The sequence below is a fragment of the Acartia tonsa genome, chromosome 5, assembly GCF_053477335.1.
Source record: "Acartia tonsa isolate MP-2025a chromosome 5, ASM5347733v1, whole genome shotgun sequence".
Classification (NCBI taxonomy): domain Eukaryota; kingdom Metazoa; phylum Arthropoda; class Copepoda; order Calanoida; family Acartiidae; genus Acartia; species Acartia tonsa.
Genome location: NC_137264.1, coordinates 46587341 through 46607308, shown reverse-complemented (window position 1 = coordinate 46607308; position 19968 = coordinate 46587341). Strand labels below are relative to the sequence as shown.

Below are 19968 nucleotides of genomic sequence, written 5' to 3'. Positions count from 1 at the left end.
CCAGTAGGTATATTCCCTGAAGAGTAGAGCCCAATCGGTTTAGTGGTTACTGAGATCTTAAGCTTCAGACGGACAGACAGACGGACAGACGGACAGACAGACGGACAGACATCGTTCTACTTTGTATTATAGATATTCTTTTGGTTGTAATAGAAGAAAATACTATTTGTATCCATAAATCCAACCAATTTAAAAGTTTGATTGCAAACAAGGGGAATACAAAAATCACCTTTATTTCATTGAAAACAACCAACTTTTTAGGCTTATAAACGACACTATAAAAATCAGTTAAGGCTCCATCCTTATAATAAAGTAACAGGATGTCTGTCTCTTTGTCTGCGTGTTTGTACCAAAGGATCTCGCTAACCGCTGAACCGATTGGGTTCTCCTTAACAGGGTAGCTTCTCATAGGTCCCGGGAAGGTTTATAACTATTTTCTTTGGGGTTGGGACACACCCAACCCCCCTTCAAAAAATGAAAAATACCCCCCCCCCAATTTTTTTAAAACTAAAATTAAAATAGTGGGGTCGACTAACCCCCCCCCAAAAAAAAAAAAAAAAATACCCCCAAAAATTTTTCTTTTAAATCTAAAATACGAAAAATTGGTTTGATCAAACCTCTTGGGGCAACGCCCCTAGAGGCTAGGGGCGAAGCCGCAAGTAAAGTTATAAAGTACCCAAGTAGTAAACTAAAACACAAATACCCGTATATGAAAGTGACAGGAACTAACCGCTGAACCGATATGGTTCTCCTTTACTTATAGTGAAGGTTAATATTTTACCATTTTTGGGAAGAGTGCCAGCAAAATAAAAAAAACTAATCCTAGATCAATCAATACGTTCCTTTTTGGTTTTATAAATATGTAGAAGCTTTGAAATACGGTTTTTAAAAAAATTATCATATATTACAAGTGCTCATTAATTTAACGATCAGGTAAGGAGGGGACATTGAACTGGTAACCAAATTAAATAAAAACACATCATCTTATTTGTTGGTTCAAAAGCCATTGTTAATTTTATCTAATTTTGCTTGGTTTATTGGTTCATTGGGGATGTATATATATTGTTTATTTACCTTTTTAAGGAAACACTCTCAACTATAGAAGAAAAGGCTAATATTTTGTAATTATCCACATGGCATATTTTCATAGAATAATGCAGAATAGAACACAGATAAATATCGTAAAATCTCTTTTAAAAAGTAACAGATTCTATGTCTGTCTGTGTGTAAATCGAAAGATCTCGCCACCCACTGAACCGATATGGTTCTCCTTTACCGGGTAGCTTCTCACAGGTCCTGGGAAGGTTTTCAACTATTTTAGGGGAGGTTGCTACTATCCTCCCAAGAGAAATCGCCCTTAGAAAAAAATGACCCCCATCATTTTTTTTTATTTTTAAAACTACAACTGAAAGTGGGGGAGTAGACTTCCCCCCCCCCCTTAAAGGGCCCTAGAGGCCTCTAGGGGCGTAGCCGCTGGTGTTGAATAAAGTGGAACATAGAGATTAAACGTATATCATGGTTTAAATTGAAGAACTTTTCAGAAATTATAGAAAGACATCCTTTACATTTATACAAGGATGACAACATCCATAAGTAGCCAAGCTCAAAAATTTATGATGGATATCCGGAAAAAAATGAACTATAGAACAGCTTCATAAAAAAGAACATTCAACTGAAAAGTCACGAAACCTTTTAAGATTTATAACGTGAAAATCTAGGAATCGATCTAGCACCTCAACAAATAAACAAATCTTAATGAAACTTTGTGGAGATATGTATACTGTTAACTTATTTAATCTCTAAATACATCAGCTGTCTATCTTGAATAGGAGTTGAGATATTCATGAAAACTTAAAAATGTAGGAATCGATCTAGCACCTCAATTAATTGACGAATCTTAATGAAACTTTGTAAAAAATATAAAGAATGTCAACATATTTAATCCCTGAAAATTACAGGTTTCTATCTTAAAAAGGGGCCGAGAAAATCACGTTTACCCCACTCTGTCTCTGACAGACGGACGGACATTTCGATAATAGAGTAGCTTCGCTACTAATAAGGATTATATTTTTCAACAATTAACAAAAAACTAAAAACTCCAAAAAGCTGCCTGACTGTTTGTCTATAGTTTCTTAAGGATTATTGTGATTATTTTCCTTATTTCCCCTTCTTAATTAAAGTCTAGTTAAATGTTAGATATGGAAAGGACTGTAAATCACAATTGTCCATAAAGTTTTATAACCACGTTATCTTACTCGTTAGCTTAACAACTTCAGGTTCTTTTATTGCATAGTAATATGTTGTTTCTAAACGAGTTGTGTCTAATACTTTCAACCAATAATTTCACTCAAAAGAAGGGGTAATGTTTGTTTATAATCACTAGGGATGTACATCAATTTATTGTTCATTAACTTATCCCTTAAAACCCCTGTGTTAGAAAAGACTATTGGTAAGAAATCATACAAAAATTATATAATAATGAGTCAAATTGTTTCAGTTTTATATTATTGTCTTATCCCTTTAGTTCCCTGCAGTCCCATGTTGATATATAACACCAGCACACAAGTTTAACAGAAAGTTGATAGATATTAGATTTCAGATTATCTTAGGAAATCTCAGAGATAAGACAATGGACGATAAATTTATGTACTACACCAACAAAGATAATAGTTATTTCTCGCATCGTATTATAAACGGCTTTCCGCGGATATAGAATGGACAATTATAAGATTAAAACCAGTTTTTTTAGCCCCGAGGTGCCGAAGGCACCGGCTAAAAAAGCTAGTTTTAATCTTATGATTGTACATCTTTATATTCGTAGAAAGCTGGATATAATACGATGCTAGACATAGTTTTTTTCGTATAGATGAGAACCGGTTCCTATCCACCGGATTCGAATGAATACGAGAAATACAATTACCCCTTCTGTAGATATAAATGTGTGTACACTGATATAAATGTTTGTACACTGCTAGTTAATGACCCAACCAATCATATTTCATAAAAGAACCCAAAGTTTTAAAGAACAGATGTTTGTAAAACTTTGGAAACTAGTATAATGAACAGTTCCCACCCTCCCTGGGAGATCTGCAGTATCTAAATTTTTGGCCAATGGATGTTTCATGTTTTAGTGGACTTAATGGCGAAACCTTTTTATAACAGGGATAAGGTATAAAATGTCTCCAGTTAAAAAAGAATTTTTTTTCGGGTAGTGTTTTTTACTTTCCACTATTTCTTAAACCTTTTGCATGCATTATGAAAAAGCCTTGACTTAAATCTTATAGATTTTATGTGCCATAGTCTTCATACCTGACTTTCACGTTTTCCTTGAATTCTTTTTTGTTTTTGTTTTCTTGCGACCAGAGAAACCCCCCTACCAAAGACAGGGGCTGTTAATTCTTATAGGTTTCATTATGTACAAAGTAGCCTCAAATGGTTAGGGCACCGCAGGTATATGACTAGCAGGGCTAGAACTCCCAGAGGGTTTAGGCAGAACTCTTATTTTAAAATTATTTTAAAACTAAGGGGGGTTGCTGAACACATTGAGGGAAAGCACCTGCTTTCGTTTTTTTGGACGAAGTCCAATCTGTCCCACTTTTGAGCAAGAAGATTCCCATCTCTTTTGAAGAGATTTTCTTCCCCCCCCCTTCCCTTTTTCTTTTCCCTTTATATGACGTCATATAGGAATCGTCTTGCTCAAAAGTGGGACAGATTAGGCTTCGTTGTTTTTTTGGAATGAGTTACAACCTACCAAGACTTATTCTGTTAATAAAATCTAAACTTTGCTTTGTCTAAAGACAAAGCCCAAATTGTGTTAAAATTATGTCAAAAATGATCCATGTGACGTAATAAAATGAGGTAAATGAGAGAAAAAGTGAGGAAAAAAACCCTAAGAAAAGAGATAGATAATATCTACGGCACATGGATCATTTTTTACACAATTTTAACACAATTTGGGCTTTGTCTTGTCTTAAGTCTTGGTAGACAAGACTAAGTTTCGATTTTATTAACAGAATAACCATCTTTACTTTAATTCATCTATAAATTTGATAAGGTATTTTGACACACATTTTTTTATATTCAAAACAAAAAGTATGACCTAATCCAAATTTATTTAGTAAAAAATTACTATATTTCGAAAAATGTAATATACAAATATTTATATCAAATAATGAGTTAAAAAAAAGACTTTTTCAAAAAAATAATTATTAATTTATTACATATTTTTTTTTAATGAAATGTTTAAGTTTCAAAGGTCATTTCCAAAATTTAAAAAAATGTTATACTACTATTTAAAGAAGCTTTTTAAAGTGCCTTTAACAAATGACGGCAAACTGGCCTATCATTGGTCACTTGAAATGTAAAATGGCCTGCCATTAGTAATTTAGTCTGTGTATCGGCCTTGATCATTGATTATTTGTATTCTAAGTCGTCAAGTTTTTAATAGGCACTATAAAAGGTTTCTTATTTTAATCAATATTTAAGGCTATAATCTTCAAGATTACATTTGAGTGTCATCCACCAATAGGTTACCAAGTCCAAGGGCCAAAGAGTCCAATTTATGCCCCTAGAAAATTTGGATCTACTGCAGTTCACGGTAAAATATTGTTGGTAACGAATGTTGCCAAAAATCTATAAATTTTGAAGGCTGCTAGCTGCCAAACGGCTGAACGTGAAGATCATGCCCGCACACTGTTTTAAGCAGCATATAAGGTCTACAAATAATCTGGAATAGCGATAAATTAATAATGCATAATTATCTCGCAGTGCAATGAAATGCGCGAAAAAGGCGTATTTTACGCGTTTTTTCCTCAGTGAAGCATTCCCTGTGCATCATTGGATCTTGGCTATTTCAGATTATTTGTAGGCCTTCTTATACCGCTTAAAATGGTGTGTGCGTATGATCTGTAAGTTCAGCCGTTTTGCAGCTAGCAGCCTTTAAAATGCATAGATTTTTGGCAATATTCGTTACCAGCAATATTTTACCGTGAACTGCAGTAGATCCGAAAATTTAATATTGTTTTCTAGTTAGAAAGATATTTGATAGTTAGATAGAAAGATAAGTAGAAGGATAGATATCTAGAAAGATAGATAGTTAGAGGCATAGTTATATATAGATAGATAGTCAGAAAGATCGATCAGTAGAAATATACAGTTAGAAAGATAGATAGTTAGAAAGATAGATAGTTAGAAAAATAGATAGTTAGAAAGATAGATAGTTAGAATGATAGATAGTTAGAAAGGTGAAGGGGCAAAGTCACTCAAAAAATCAGCATGTGTCGTCATAAAAATGAGGGACTATTCATCTCTTTTTTTTATGGGTTTTCTTTCCCACTCCTCCTGTCCTCATTAATCATTTTAGGACGTTAGAATTTTTTTTCAGCCACTTTGTCCCCTCACGTTAGAAAGAGGTATAGTTCACAGTGCGTATAAAGGTGCTTTGACTTTTGTGTCAGAACCTAGATTGCGACATAGTGCATTTCATTACCCTAGGATAGGTAACTCAATTTCACTTTACAATAAAATCTAAAATGCAGCCGTTTTTGAGAAAATTAAATTTGAAAATTTCAAGTTCAATTTTCATCCGCTAGGAGTTACCGCATAATCATGACAAGAAATGCAAAGGTTATTTATTTAAATTTTTGAACAACTTTGCTTTTATAAAGTCTGTCATAAAACCTCTCTATATATGATTTATTTAAGGCTGACTTTCGGTGACCTTAGCAAAGCAACTAATAAAAAAGATATTAATTAACTCACTTCAGGAGTGGTTTTATGAAGAACTTTATAAAAGCAAACTTGTTCAAAATTTTAAATAAATAATCTTTGCTTTTCTTGTCATGATTATGCGGTAACTCCTAGTGGATAAAAAATGAACTTGAAATTTTCAAATCTAATTTTCTCAAAAACGGCTGCATTTTAGATTGGATTGAAAAGTGAAATGAAGTTACCTAACCTAGGGTAATGAAATGCACTATGTCCCTATTTAGGTTCTGACACAAAAGTTAGAATGATGAAGAGTTAAAAAGAGAGATAGATGATATCATAGATAGATAGATTGACAATTAAAAAATAGATAGTTTAAAGTTAACAGAATCAGGCCACGAATTGGATTATTAGATTTTAACATTATTCGGATGTCAATTAAGATTCCTTCAGTTATTAAATTTTTTAAAGGATAGATCATAGATGTCCAAGGGGGGTAAAGTGGGGATTAAATTTAAAATTTAAAATTTAACTCTAACCATTTAGGAGGGGGTATTTACCACCCCCCCTCCCTTTAAAATTTTTTACCCCCCCCCCCAAAAAAAAAAAGGTTGGACGCCCCTTGGGTAGATAACACATGTGTGTTTTTGTAGGGTAGGCTGAATAGAAAATATGGGGACACTGTAGATAGTGTTTGCTTGTTTATTACTTTTGGTCAGATTAGTTTAGGGTTGGCAATCCGGATCCGGAATCCGCCCAATTTTTGGGCCAATTTTGGAATCTGAATCCGGATCCGGAATCCGTTTTTTAATAGCGGATTCCGAATTCTTAATTGGTAGGCTAACATTAGCGTCTTGAGTTTTTTCTTTCAACTCTCCCTTTTTGAAGGCAAAGATTATCTTCATTACATATAAAATCTTTTAAAATATGGTTCGATTATCAAAAGTGAATTATAAAGAACACCAAGAACATTAATTTTTAGGACATATGTAGGACTTAATTTTTTTTAAATCCTTTTAAAATACTGCTAGAATCCGGAATCCGCCAAAAAAAAGAATCCAGAATCCGCAAGGAATTCACCATTATTTTTGACGGATTCTTATAAGAATCCGGAATCTGAATCCGGCCCAAAAATTTGACGGGTTGCCATCACTAGTTTAGGTTGAGTACTGGTTAGCCCCACAGGGTTGGGGCCCAGTGCAAAGGTTAGGATAAAACTAACCCCAACAACCCTAAGTTTCAATTTACTTAGAAATTAAGAGGGTAAGTTATCAGTGACCAACAAGCACTTTATGTGAAAGCACCGAAATGTAGATAGTCTTAACGATAAATGAATAGATAGATAGATAATTTGAATACTCTACCTGTCATTTCTGTACCAACCAACACAAGAATTGTTGTTGGCAAACACTTTCCCCTGAACATAGAATATCTAGTTGTTTGTATCAATATTAGAAGATAAATAGAAAATATAGGTAGATAGATAGAAAATATGTAAATAGATAAAAAGATAGAAAGTATTTTCTTAGTTGGTAAGACACGCCAAATCCCCAACAAAACTAAAAAATCCCCCCCCTCCAAAAAAAAAATTAAACTAAAAACAATAAAGGGGGAGGTAGACTAACTCCTCCCACAAAAAAAAGTTTCCCTCCCCAAAAAAAGTATTTTTATTTATTTTAAATCTAAAATACAAAAATAGGTTTGAGGCTAGGGTCGAAGCGGCTAGTGTAGATAGATATATAGAAATTTTAAGAAAATATATGGAAAGTATAGTTTAATAAATAAAAAGATTAGGTAGATATATAGAAAATATAGGTAGTCACATGAATATATAGAAAGATAGATAGATAGAAAGATATTTAGGAAATACCTTCATATTTTCTTGACACCAATCCAGATATGAACTAGTTACAGATTCCTTGACTGCCATACTCCTTAATAATTCATAACATGTTATAAATAGATATATTACACTCGATAGTTAGTCCAGGTAAAAAGTAGTTACAGATTTCTTGACTGCCATACTCCTTAATAATTCATACCATGTTATAAATAGATATATTACACTAGATAGTTATTCCAGGTAAAAAGTTGTTACAGATTCCTTGACTGCCATACTCCTTAATAATTCATACCTTGTTATACAATAGATATATTACACTAGATAGTTAGTCCAGGTAAGAACTAGTTACAGATTCCTTGACTGCCATACTCCTTAATAATTCATACCATATTATACAATAGATATATTACACTAGATAGTTAGTCCAGATAAGAACTAGTTACAGATTCCTTGACTGCTATACTCCTTAATAATTCATACCATATTATACAATAGATATATTACACTAGATAGTTAGTCCAGATATGAAGTAGTTACAGATTCCTTGACTGCCATAATCCTTAATAATTCATACCATACTATACAATAGATATATTACACTAGATAGTTAGTCCAGATATGAAGTAGTTACAGATTCCTTGACTGCCATGCTCCTTAATAATTCATACCATACTATACAATAGATATATTACACTAGATAGTTAGTCCAGATATGAAGTAGTTACAGATTCCTTGACTGCCATAATCCTTAATAATTCATACCATACTATACAATAGATATATTACACTAGATAGTTAGTAGGGTTGGGCCGGATATCCGGTGTGGCCGGATATCCGGCCGGATATCCGGCCATTTTCAATATCCGGCCGGATACCGGATATTGAAACTATCCGGCCGGATATCCGACTCTATAATTTTTATACTTTACACCAAAAATCTCTGCTTTTTAAAATCTTAAATGGCTATAATTTTCTTATTATTGAAGCTAGAAGAACATTTTTTCTGAATAAGTTTAACTTTATGTAGATTTATGTATATTTCTGAGAAAAAAAATTTTTTTACTACTTTTATATCTGGTAATTTGGCCGGTTATCCGGCCGGATATCCGGTAATTTGGCCGGATAACCGGATATTTGCCGGATATCCGGCGTTGGCCGGATATCCGGCCGGTTACCGGATATCCGGCATTTAAAATCAGCCGGATATCCGGTATCCGGTATCCGGCCAAAAAAGTATCCGGCCCAACCCTAATAGTTAGTACAGATATGAAGTAGTTACAGATTCCTTGACTGCCATACTCCTTAATAAATCATACCTTGTTATACAATAGATATATTACACTAGATAGTTAATCCAGATAAGTAGTTGTTACAGATTCCTTGACTGCCATACTCCTTAATAATTCATACCATGTCATACAATAGATATATTACATTTGATAGTCAATCGAAAGAAACTTCCAACTAAATAAGGAATTTTTAGCAGACGAAATTTTTCAAGAGAAGATTAATCATAAAAATCAACTATTTATACAGTGTGTTTTTTTATGAGAACTTTTTTGAAAGCAATTTTACCCCACTTACAGCTCATTTTCTTCGTTTTTATATAACCATTTATAGAACATCAAAAAATATTTCAGTTTTTATTTAAAAAGTACAATAAAATAAAAAATTAAAAACTTAGGTGTAAACATCTAAAAATGGTTTTAGCGGTTTTTTCTTAAGCTCAAATCTTCTATCTTTTGCAAGAAAAAAAAATTAGATTTTCAGTAGTCAACTTTGGGGGGCCAGTACTCCCTCCCTGTTTGAGATATGGCCTTCAAACTTAGATATGTTATAGTACATGTCTCCAAAAATATCTGTATAAATTTTTAATTCTGTATCTTAACTTTGAAGCGTTTTTCAGCCATTCTTGCAAAGGGTAGAAGATTTGAGCATGAGAAAAATAGGCTAAAACCATTTTTAGATGTTGACACCCAGGTTTTAAATTTTTGATTTTACTGTACTTTTTTGATAAAAACTGAAATATTTTTTTAAGGTTCTATAAATAGTTATAAAAAGGAATAAAATAAGCTGTTAATCATTAAATTCTGATAACTATAAGTGGGGAAAAACAATTGCATTAAAAAAAGTTCTCCTAAAAAAAAAACACTGTAGTTGACTTATTGCACAAATGAAAGGTAAAAAGTACCCAAAAAGTGAACAATAATATAGACAGATTGTTCCTATTCTATGATCCTATTGGTCCAAAGAGGATAGAAGTTGAGGGTACAATGGGCTGTTTATTTCAATAGTCCCCAAAGTCCTATAATAATGCTTTCTTATTAGTTGGCTTAACATCTTTGAGGACTTCTGATAGGTTGGTTTATTAACTTGACTGTTCAAATGTTTCAACCACTAATTTTATTCTACAGAAAGAGTAACTTTGTGTATCATCATTGGAGAAGTACATCAATTTATCGGCCATTGTCTTATCCCTTTAGATCCCTGGGTTGAGTAATTAGACATTCTATATTTTTTTTTAAATATCACACTTTCTTACCCCATATTTTAAGTTGTAATACATGACTGACGCATAGAAATAAAAAGGCCATAATAATAATGAAAAGTATGATTAAACCCTTAGTATTTCAAGCAAATCTAAAGTTAGACAAAGGACATAAGTTTGATTAGAATAATTGGGCATTGTCGGTTTTGTAAAATCGCCTCTTAAGAGGAGTTTCGTCGAATTTACACAGTAGCTTTTAATCAGTTATTTTAGGTTAGGTAAATGTTAATGATTGCCACGCGGGGCTAGAAATAGGAGAACAGATACTGTGAAAACACGGCAAAAAGTCCCTTAAGAGGCGAATACCTAAATATGTGATTTACTTTTCCATTATAAAACTTGAAAGTGGAGGGAAGAGGCAATCCATTCTTAAAAGTACCCCTAAAAAGCCATGTAGTTGATATTCTTTCATAGAAGCTTGATTTGGTAAGTGTGTATGTAAAAACCTCGGAAACCATCCAGTTGCATAAAAGAAACTTTTAAGAAAATGAAAAATAAGTTGAAGCCAGGTTACTTAATAATACTGACTTTTAATTAATTTTCCAAAACAACTTTGATATTAAATCCAGGGATTAAAAGGGATAGGAAAATGACCGATAAATTGATGTAAAGGCCAAATAATGATAAATAAAATTAACCCTGATGTAGATTACAATCAGTGGTTGAAACGATTGGACACTTAACTTAATGAACCAACCAATCAAAGGTCAATAAAGGTCTCCAAAGTTGTTAAGCAAACGAATAAGGAAACGTTATTAAAAACTATGGGGACTAGTGTAATAAACAGCCCAATGTCACCTCTCTCCCTAAAATTTGATAAATTAAATCAGAGTCCAAAAGAAACAATAATAACAAGGATGATAATGTTGAAATATCACAGCTAAAAATATCAATATTTGCTGGTTCAAACTGGATGTACTTTTCGGGTAAGCTTTATAAATATCTCAGGGTGGTTTGAAGCTATTGTCCTGAACTCCATAAACCTCCATTAGAGGCTTAGGATTAAGTAACTAGTTAAAAATAAAGCAATGTCATTTCTAGGTAATTGTTTTACTTTCATTTATAGAAATAATTTAATCCTTTAATAGTTATTTCTCGCATCGTATTATAAACGGCTTTCCGCGGATATAGAATGTACAATTATAAGATTAAAACTAGTTTTTTTAGCCCCGTGGTGCCAAAGGCACCGGCTAAAAAAACTAGTTTTAATCTTATGATTGTACATTTCTATATTCGTAGAAAACTGGATATAATACGATGCTAGACATAGTTTTTTTCGTATTCATGAGAACCGGTTCCTATCCACCGGATTCAAATGAATACGAGAAAATTATTTTCCCCCTTCATGAATTTAAAAGGGTTAAGCTAAGGACAAATATTTATTGATAAAATAGATTCTCTGAAAATAAAACTGATTCTCGGGGCTATATCTTCTGGGTTCGAAAGCGAAAATAGCATAAAACCAGTACTAATAAAAAAAATTATGAAATCTAAATCCGGCAGTATTCAAGATCGCAGCGGACACATAAACGTTATCAAAAATTATGTCAAATTACATTAAAGATAAAAGAAAAGACAACCATACAAGCCTTGTTTTGTAGCTTCGCTTTAAAAAAAGTTTCAAACCACCCCCCCCCCCCCCATACTTTTTGCAATTCTTTTGTGTGACACTAATTTCTAAGTTTGTTTAATTAATACAAATGACTTCAGTTCAAAACAACGGAAAAAAATTAAAGTTTTAGAAATTTCCACTGAGCTATAAAATGATATACATCCTCGTTGATAATAAACAAAATTACCCCTTCTGCACAGTTCAATTACTGTTTAAAAGTTTGGATACTACTTATTTTGAACCAACCAATCAAAATTCATGAAAAGTACCAAAAGTTTTTAAGCCAACTAATAACATAACGTGGTTTTAAAAAATTTGGTATCACTCCCCTCCTTAAAGAAAATACTAAAAATTTTATGTGCAATAATGTCCAGCAGTTGAAGAGATCTTTGTCATCATATTGACAGGAAAAAAGACTAACAACTTATCACTGCTAAAAATTAGTAGTATTGAATGAGCATTATTTAATAAAAAGATGGAATCAAAATTGCTTCTCATAGTCAACAAAAACAGCAAAATTACGTCACTATAACAGTGTAAATAAGACTAAAACTCCTGCTGTGATTCTAAGGCTGTTATTAACCATGGAAATAACTTGTTAAAATTTACCTGGCTCCAGACTTGACAAACTTTTTGATGGCATCAATGGTATAGTTGGCCTAAAATATTTTAATAATTAATATCCTTGGATTTAGAATATGTGTGGATATTACGACAGAGGAAACATTTAGGTTGCTAACATGGACATAATTCATTGGTCAGTTCATTCATCCAGAAGAGGAAAGGGGTATCGTTATTTTAGCAGAATACGAGTTTCACTTTATTAGAGTACATGATAATCTAGCGTAAGATCCAAGTAAAATATATCCATTTTAATATAAATATACGAATATTCTAAAAAGGATGACAACATCCATAAAAGCAAGCTTTAAAATGTGACGATAGGACAAACGAACTTGCAGAGTGTAATGCAGAACTTAAATAGAAGAATTTATAACCAAATTGTATAAATTGCGTAAATACAGAATACCGTTTGAATTCAAAGGACAATTCTATCATGCCTAGATCAGCTATTTGACCCTTTTTAAACAACAATTTTATGTAACATACACATCTTTTTTACTTTTTTAATACAAAGTAGCTTGATGTCTGTCAGTCTGTCTGTCTGTCTGTCCGTCTGTCCCTTAAGATCTCAGTAACCACTGAACCGATCAGATTATACTCTTCAGGGTATATACCTACTGGTCCTGTGGTGGTTTTAATTTTTTTAAATTACCTCATGGGGCCGCTAGTGATAATATAAATCAAACATTTAAATTAAATGTAAGTATAAATGTCAAATATTATTCAAAAACAATTAATACTTTAATTTACACTAGCGGCTACGCCCCTAGAGGCCTCTAGTGGCACTTTAAATGTTTTTGTTTGTTAAAGTTAATTTTTTATGTACGATACCACCTTATTTGACGCTGAAGTCTCCCAGATTTTAAGAAAATTTTCAATTTTTTTGTCATTTCTTTTGGGAGGGTGGTAGTACCCTCCCCCAAAATAGTTAAAAACCTTCCCAGGACATATGAGAATCTACCCTGTTAAGAAGAACCCGATCGGTTTAGCGGTTAGCGAGATCCCTCGGGTGTACACGGACAGACAAACATCCTGTTACTTTAGTATAAGGATGAAGGAAGAAGAGTTTTCTTTAAACTTTTCCCAAAAATATCTAGTACACAAACTTTTTTGTAAAGAAGTTTTTGGGGATTTTCCTTTAAGTGCCTAGCAAACACAGAAAACCCTAATTCCAAAACTTTTTGATAATTTTAAAATCACTTTGTCTGTTCGTCAGTAGTCAGTAACGCTGTTGGGTAAATGGGATTAACTCAGCTTCTATAAATGAGAGAAGGGATTAATTTTAACCAAAAAAAACCTAACCTAGGGTAAAACACGAGCACATGTCGGAAAATTGAAAATTGATTGTAAGTTTTCGGAATGAATTATTCTTATGTTGAAGTTTTATTCTTAGAATTTTTTATCCGGAACTACGCTTGTAATATCATAAAAAACGGTTTCGTTCGGCCTGGTGATCGTTCTTTCTCCTGATAACTTTATTTTATTGGTCTTAGGACCAATAAATTGTATTAACCTGTTTTTTTAGTATGCATCTGGTGACGTTTCACGGCGGTAAGGGGATATCCGAAGACGGCGGTTGACCGAGAAAGCTGGGGGTATAGGGATCTTGCTAAAAGCACAACAGCGGATTTTTATTGATTGATAACAGCGAACAATCAAATCAAGTAATAGTCAGGATAATTGGCCAGCGATAGCGCCCTAGCACCATCAAGGGCGTGCACCAGCCTTAGGGCTAAGCTTCTGCACCTGGTTATCTTGACAGGGCATTATCCGCAAAATTTATTATTAATCACAATGTTTTTAAACAATTATAATGATATATGGATGGGTAATAAAAATAAACCATCATGTTTTAAAATGTAATTATAAATATATAATGTATATGATATTTAATTATTTATGCTCTGATGGCGGAAAATTGTCCAAGATCAGTGGAATGTTGGATCTGTGTGGTTAACAATAAATTTGATTTGATTTGATTTGATGAAAAACTGCCTCCTTCCTTTGATTTTAATGTATTAAAAATTAACCATAGATGGTTTATGTGATTGCAAGGCACTTTAGGGGAAAGCTTTTTGTAGTATTTATAATTCTTTAATTACATTATAATGAGTTTGTTGTATCTATACATCATGTTAATATATCTATTTACCTATATATCTTTTTACTATTATAATACTATTATAGGTTTAGCTGTAAGCGAGATCCTTTGGTACAGACAGACACAGGTCATGTTACTTTTATATTTCTCAATCTATTCTAGAAATCTTAAGGTATAAGACAATGGATGATAAATTTATCAAATCATGATAAACAAAATTTTATTCTAATCAATAAAGATTTAAGAAAAGTACCCAAAATGTTTTCGCCAACGAATGAAAAAAGTGTTTCAAAAACGTTTCATTCAAAAACTTAATCTTTAAATAAATAGTTTTGTTCATCATTTTTGTGCATCTACACAAATTTATCGGCCATTGTCTTATCCCTAAATATCCCTGATCTATTGTTACCTGGCATTCAATCATGTAGATGATACTGTTGTGTCCCAGACCAGTTCCTGGTCCCAGCAACATAAAGTAGTTAGGATTCTAAAATAAATTCCATAATTAATGCTGCATCCAGCAACATAAAGTAATTAGAATTATCAAATAAATTACATTATTAATGCTGGACCCAGCAACATAAAGTAGTTAGGATTCTAAAATAAATTCCATGATTAATGCTGGATCCAGCAACATAAAGTAGTTAGGATTCTAAAATAAATTCCATAATTAATGCAGGATCCAGCAACATAAAGTAGTTAGAATTCTAAAATAAATTTTATAATTAATGCTGGATCCAGCAACATAAAGTAGTTAGGATTCTAAAATAAATTCCATAATTAATGCTGGATCCAGCAACATGAAGTAGATAGGATTCTAAAATAAATTCCATAAATAATGCTGGATCCAGCAACACTAAGTAGTTAGGATTCTAAAATAAATTCCGTAATTAATGCTGGATCCAGCAACATAAAGTAGCTGGGATAATAAAATAAATTCCATAATTAATGCTGGATCCAGCAACACTAAGTAGTTAGGATTCTAAAATAAATTCCATAATTAATGCTGGATCCAGCAACACTAAGTAGTTAGGATTCTAAAATAAATTCCATAATTAATGCTGGATCCAGCAACATAAAGTATTTAGAATTATCAAATAAATTCCATAATTAATGCTAGATCCAGCAACATGAAGTAGTTAGGATTCTAAAATAAATTCCATAATTAATGCTGGAGCCAGCAACATAAAGTAGTTAGAATTATCAAATAAATTACATTATTAATGCTAGACCCAGCAACATAAATTAGTAATGATTCTAAAATAGGTTCCATAATTAAAGATGAACGTAGCAACATAAAGTAGTTAGGATTCTAAAAAAATGCATAATTAATGCTGGATCCAGCAACATAAAGATAGGTTTCCTAAAAAATTAGCAACAATCCTTATATATAAGTAACAAGATGTATATCTGTTTGTGTATGTCTGTCTGTCTTTATGAATCGTATAATCTTGCTAACCGCTGAAACGGTATGGTTCTCCTTTACAATTTAGCTACTCATAGGTCAAAAGGTTTTAACTATTTTAAGGAATGGTACTTTACTGGTGTAGTGTTAATAAAATATATTTCATACGAAAGAATATAAAAATAGCTGTCTGCCCCTATTCTTCAAAATACACCTGCCCCGAATATTTTAAATTTAGTTCAAATAGAATAAATAAGTCGAACAGGAAGTTTATAAAATTGAATTTGTTAAGTTTAAAATGCTGCACGCATATCTTTTATAAATATTTCAAGTATCTCCACTGAGGATAGAATCACATGTAGGTAGGTAATAAATATGAGTTAAGACATTTTAGGTAAATTCTTGTTGTGGGGGGGGGGCAAAAAATTTGTAAAATGTTCAAAATACCCCCACCCCCTTAGACAAAAGTGCTTTGCACACCACTGATCTATATATCTATATGAATGTCTATATCTTTTATATACATATATTTTTATCTATTATATACATGTATCTGTGTATACCTATCTATCTATACCTGCTGATGAACAATACCCAGGTAAGCTCCAGGAGTATCTCCCCAGGTTTCAGCCATATCCTTCCCATCCACATTATTAAATCTAACTATTTATCTGTCTATCTATCTATCTATACCTGTTGATGAACAATACAAAGGTAAGCTCCAGGAGTATCTCCCCAGGTTTCAGCCATATCCTTTCCATCCACATTATTATATCTATCTATGTATACCTGTTGATGAACAATACCCAGGTAAGCTCCAGGAGTATCTCCCCAGGTTTCAGCCATATCCTTTCCATCCACATTATTATATCTATACTATCTATCTATCTGTACCTGTTGATGAACAATACCCAGGTAAGCTCCAGGAGTATCTCCCCAGGTTTCAGCCATATCCTTCCCATCCACGCCAATTTGAATGAAGGGTCTACATTTTAAAAACACTTTTTTATTTTATTCTTGATACAAATAATAAAACTTTCATTTAATTGAAGAGTTTTTTTTAACTAAGCAAAGAAATTTTATGCAATTACATTTGTAGGCCAATCAAAAATTGATAAAGAATACGTATATTTTGTGAGATTCTGGCATACCCTAATAGTATTTTTCTCCTAGCTTGCTAATATTACGATACTCCCCATTTATTCCCCTTATGGATTTGCCCCATACCCTTCCCTGATCATGTCGACCAATATTTGTTGACTCTATTAGCAATCTAAATTGACGTTGAAAATTCCCCTGTTACAATAGCAACTTATTCTATGTCTATTAGCTTGAGTAATCTATAAAAGCTTAAACTGTGCTGAAAATTTTATTTCTACTTTTATACATTTATATTCTGATTATTCCGTTCTGACATTCTACAAGTGTTAATATTCGTTTGTCGATCCGTTTTAGAGCGTTGTTTACATGGATGTTGTCATCCTTGTTTAGGAGCCAATTTTACAAAATTATCTACTTAGCACTTTTCTGTGTATCAAAGCCAGTAGCAAATATGATAACATCCACTTCATGAATAGTTCCATCAACTGTTTTTATACCAGTTTCAGTCACTTCTTCAATCTAGAAACATTTTGGCTATTAACACCATTTCCAGTATGGATTTGAAGCCGATTAATGTCCACTGGTGATAATATCAGCGATGCTGAAAAATCATGTGTAGCATCGTGTTAAAGACAGTTTTCCACGAATATCAAAATAAAAATTATAAAATTAATTTCAGCTTTTTTAGCCTGGGCCTTCAGACACTCTGGGCAAACAAAACTGGTTTTAATTTTATTATTTTTTATTTTAATATCTTCGGAAAGATATCTATAGTACTATGCGATAAATAACTATTTCAACTATAGCTACGGACAAATCAATTGATTAGTGATTTTTTACAGTTGCATTGGCATGAGAATGATTCTAAAAACCCTTTTAACATTGACAACTAACTAAATGACAAGTGTTTTTTCCTAGCACTCTTCTGCAGATCAAATCCAATGGCATAAATAATAGCATCAACTTCGTGGTTAACTCCGTCTGATGTTTTTATCCCGGTTTCAGTAATCTCTTCAATCTGATCAAAACAATATTTTATAATTAGATGATTATGGATATGAACTTTGTAGGTGTTTTCCCTCAAAGGTACCGAGCAAACAAAGACCCCCCCCCCCCTTTATTTTTAAAATAAAATAAAAGGATGATAGTTTATATCTTCATACCTTACCCTTGTGGGAGTCCTAACCCTCCAAGGATACCCTGTACCTAAGATAACCTAAACTAACGTAACTTTACAAAGTTTCATAAAAAAAGGGATTATCCATCTCATTTTTAGGAGTTTTCTTTCCCACTTCTCCTCTCATTTTCTCATTTCTATGACGTCACATGGCTGATTTTTACGACACCATGTAAAGTTGCAACCTAATGACGTGTAGCAATAGTAAGAATAAACAGCTAAATATTCTAATAAAGTGTATTAATTCAAGACAAGTTAAACATACAATAATAATATTAAATATAATAGCAAGTATTCACTTTTAGGTTCGTGCCGAGTTGCAGAGCAAAGACTTGCTCCGAAACGGGTGACACAAGAACTGAAAGCTAATATACAAAATACATATAATGCTCTCAAGTCAGGAAGAAAGGGACTATACATCACATTTCTCCCTGGCTTTAACATGAACATAAATTTCGAAACTGTAACATTACAGATTGAATATAACAATATGTTTATTACATGTTAATTATCAAATATATTATAAATAGCATTGAATGCTTATTAAATAGATAATAATTGATCTGGTATGACACCTGCCATATATTTTTTTATATTTTTTTTATATTTTGGTTCCTTAGAACTCTTTTGTGTTTTTTATATGTTCCTTTTTTCTTTATGTGTTTTTTTTTCTTTTTATTATTTTTTTTAAAAAAAAACATTGATTAACATATAATCATTGAAAATGCATTGATTAACATATAATGCATTGATTAACATACAAACATTGATAATGCATTGATTAACATAGTTATTATAAATGCATGATATATAAAACACTGATTAACATATAACCATCAGATTTAAAAACATGGCATTAGAGATGCATTGTTATAAAAGCATTAATATTGAACCTTTTCGAGACTACTACTGCCTCAACAAAAACTTAATACATAAAAATAAAATAAAATATGAATTAATACACAGTAAACTATAATTATTACTTTCTTTTTCCAGCTGCTCTTCCTTTCTTGCCAGATTCTTCAATGTCCATAGGAATGGTAGCTTCATCATCATTCACTCCAAGTTTTGCGGTCTCATCACACAAGCCGTCTTGAGGCATCCTTGCCTCAGTATCACCAAGCATATGTAAACATCTTTCAAATCCGCTATTAACCGCAACTGAAATCGAGGTTGCAACGCTATCAACCTCCTCTTGATTATCCAAAATCTTTTGATGCTTACGACTAACCTCCTCCCCGAATTTATCAAGCATCATCAATATTCCAGGCGTGTGCTCCATCCTCATTTCCTCCATCGCTTGTTCATCAACACGCCATTGCTGACCTGACAACTCAAGGTCCAGACAAACAGGAATGTTCTGATCCAAAGGCTGATCCTGCTGAACACAAACAGGACCCCCAAACCGAGTAACCAACTTGAAATCACCCTCAAACCACTCATTTACTTTGTGTTCAGGATTAAACTTCCACTCGAGATTGGTTGTCAACAAACTTGTATGAACTTTTCCATCCAACTCCAATCTAAGTTCCTTTACTACATTCTCTAAAGTAGTACCTGGCTCACATAACAACGTCTGCTTGGCTAGAGTCGGACGGAGACGTTTGCAGCGCATCTGCATTTCCCAGGTCAAAACTCTTCCGTCTACTTTATTGTTCACCAAACTACCTGTATATGTAGCACTCACAAGATTTTCAATTATTTCTCTTTGTCCATCCAATCTAACATAACGTATCTCAGCTGGCATCTCTCCACTGGTAATTAAGCTTACCGAATTCACGTTAAAGATGCGTGGAATGAAAACCGATAGGTTCATGTATTCATTCACATGAATAGCGTCAATAAACACTT

The 19968-nt window shown here is 32.7% G+C and overlaps 1 protein-coding gene across 6 annotated transcripts in view; it reads right to left on the bottom strand.

The window, feature by feature from the left end:
• Window positions 1-4095: 4095 nt before the first annotated feature.
• The window catches only part of LOC145319653 (baeyer-Villiger monooxygenase-like), a 102896-nt gene continuing 87023 nt past the window's right edge, over window positions 4096-19968 (bottom strand). For 3 of the 6 annotated variants that reach the window (XM_080161927.1, XM_080161922.1, XM_080161925.1), the window contains 7 exons: window positions 17858-17958; window positions 16734-16827; window positions 14844-14921; window positions 12319-12368; window positions 7577-7640; window positions 7071-7123; window positions 4096-4567 (listed from right to left, as the gene is read on the bottom strand). In XM_080161927.1, the coding sequence (XP_080018053.1) occupies window positions 4474-4567; window positions 7071-7123; window positions 7577-7640; window positions 12319-12368; window positions 14844-14921; window positions 16734-16827; window positions 17858-17958 (534 nt within the window). In that variant the 3' untranslated portion in view covers window positions 4096-4473. Of the gene's footprint in view, window positions 4568-7070; window positions 7124-7576; window positions 7641-7859; window positions 7921-12318; window positions 12369-14843; window positions 14922-16733; window positions 16828-17355; window positions 17460-17857; window positions 17959-19968 lie in introns of those variants that run through there. The other 3 variants (XM_080161924.1, XM_080161926.1, XM_080161928.1) reach the window with 2 other exon arrangements.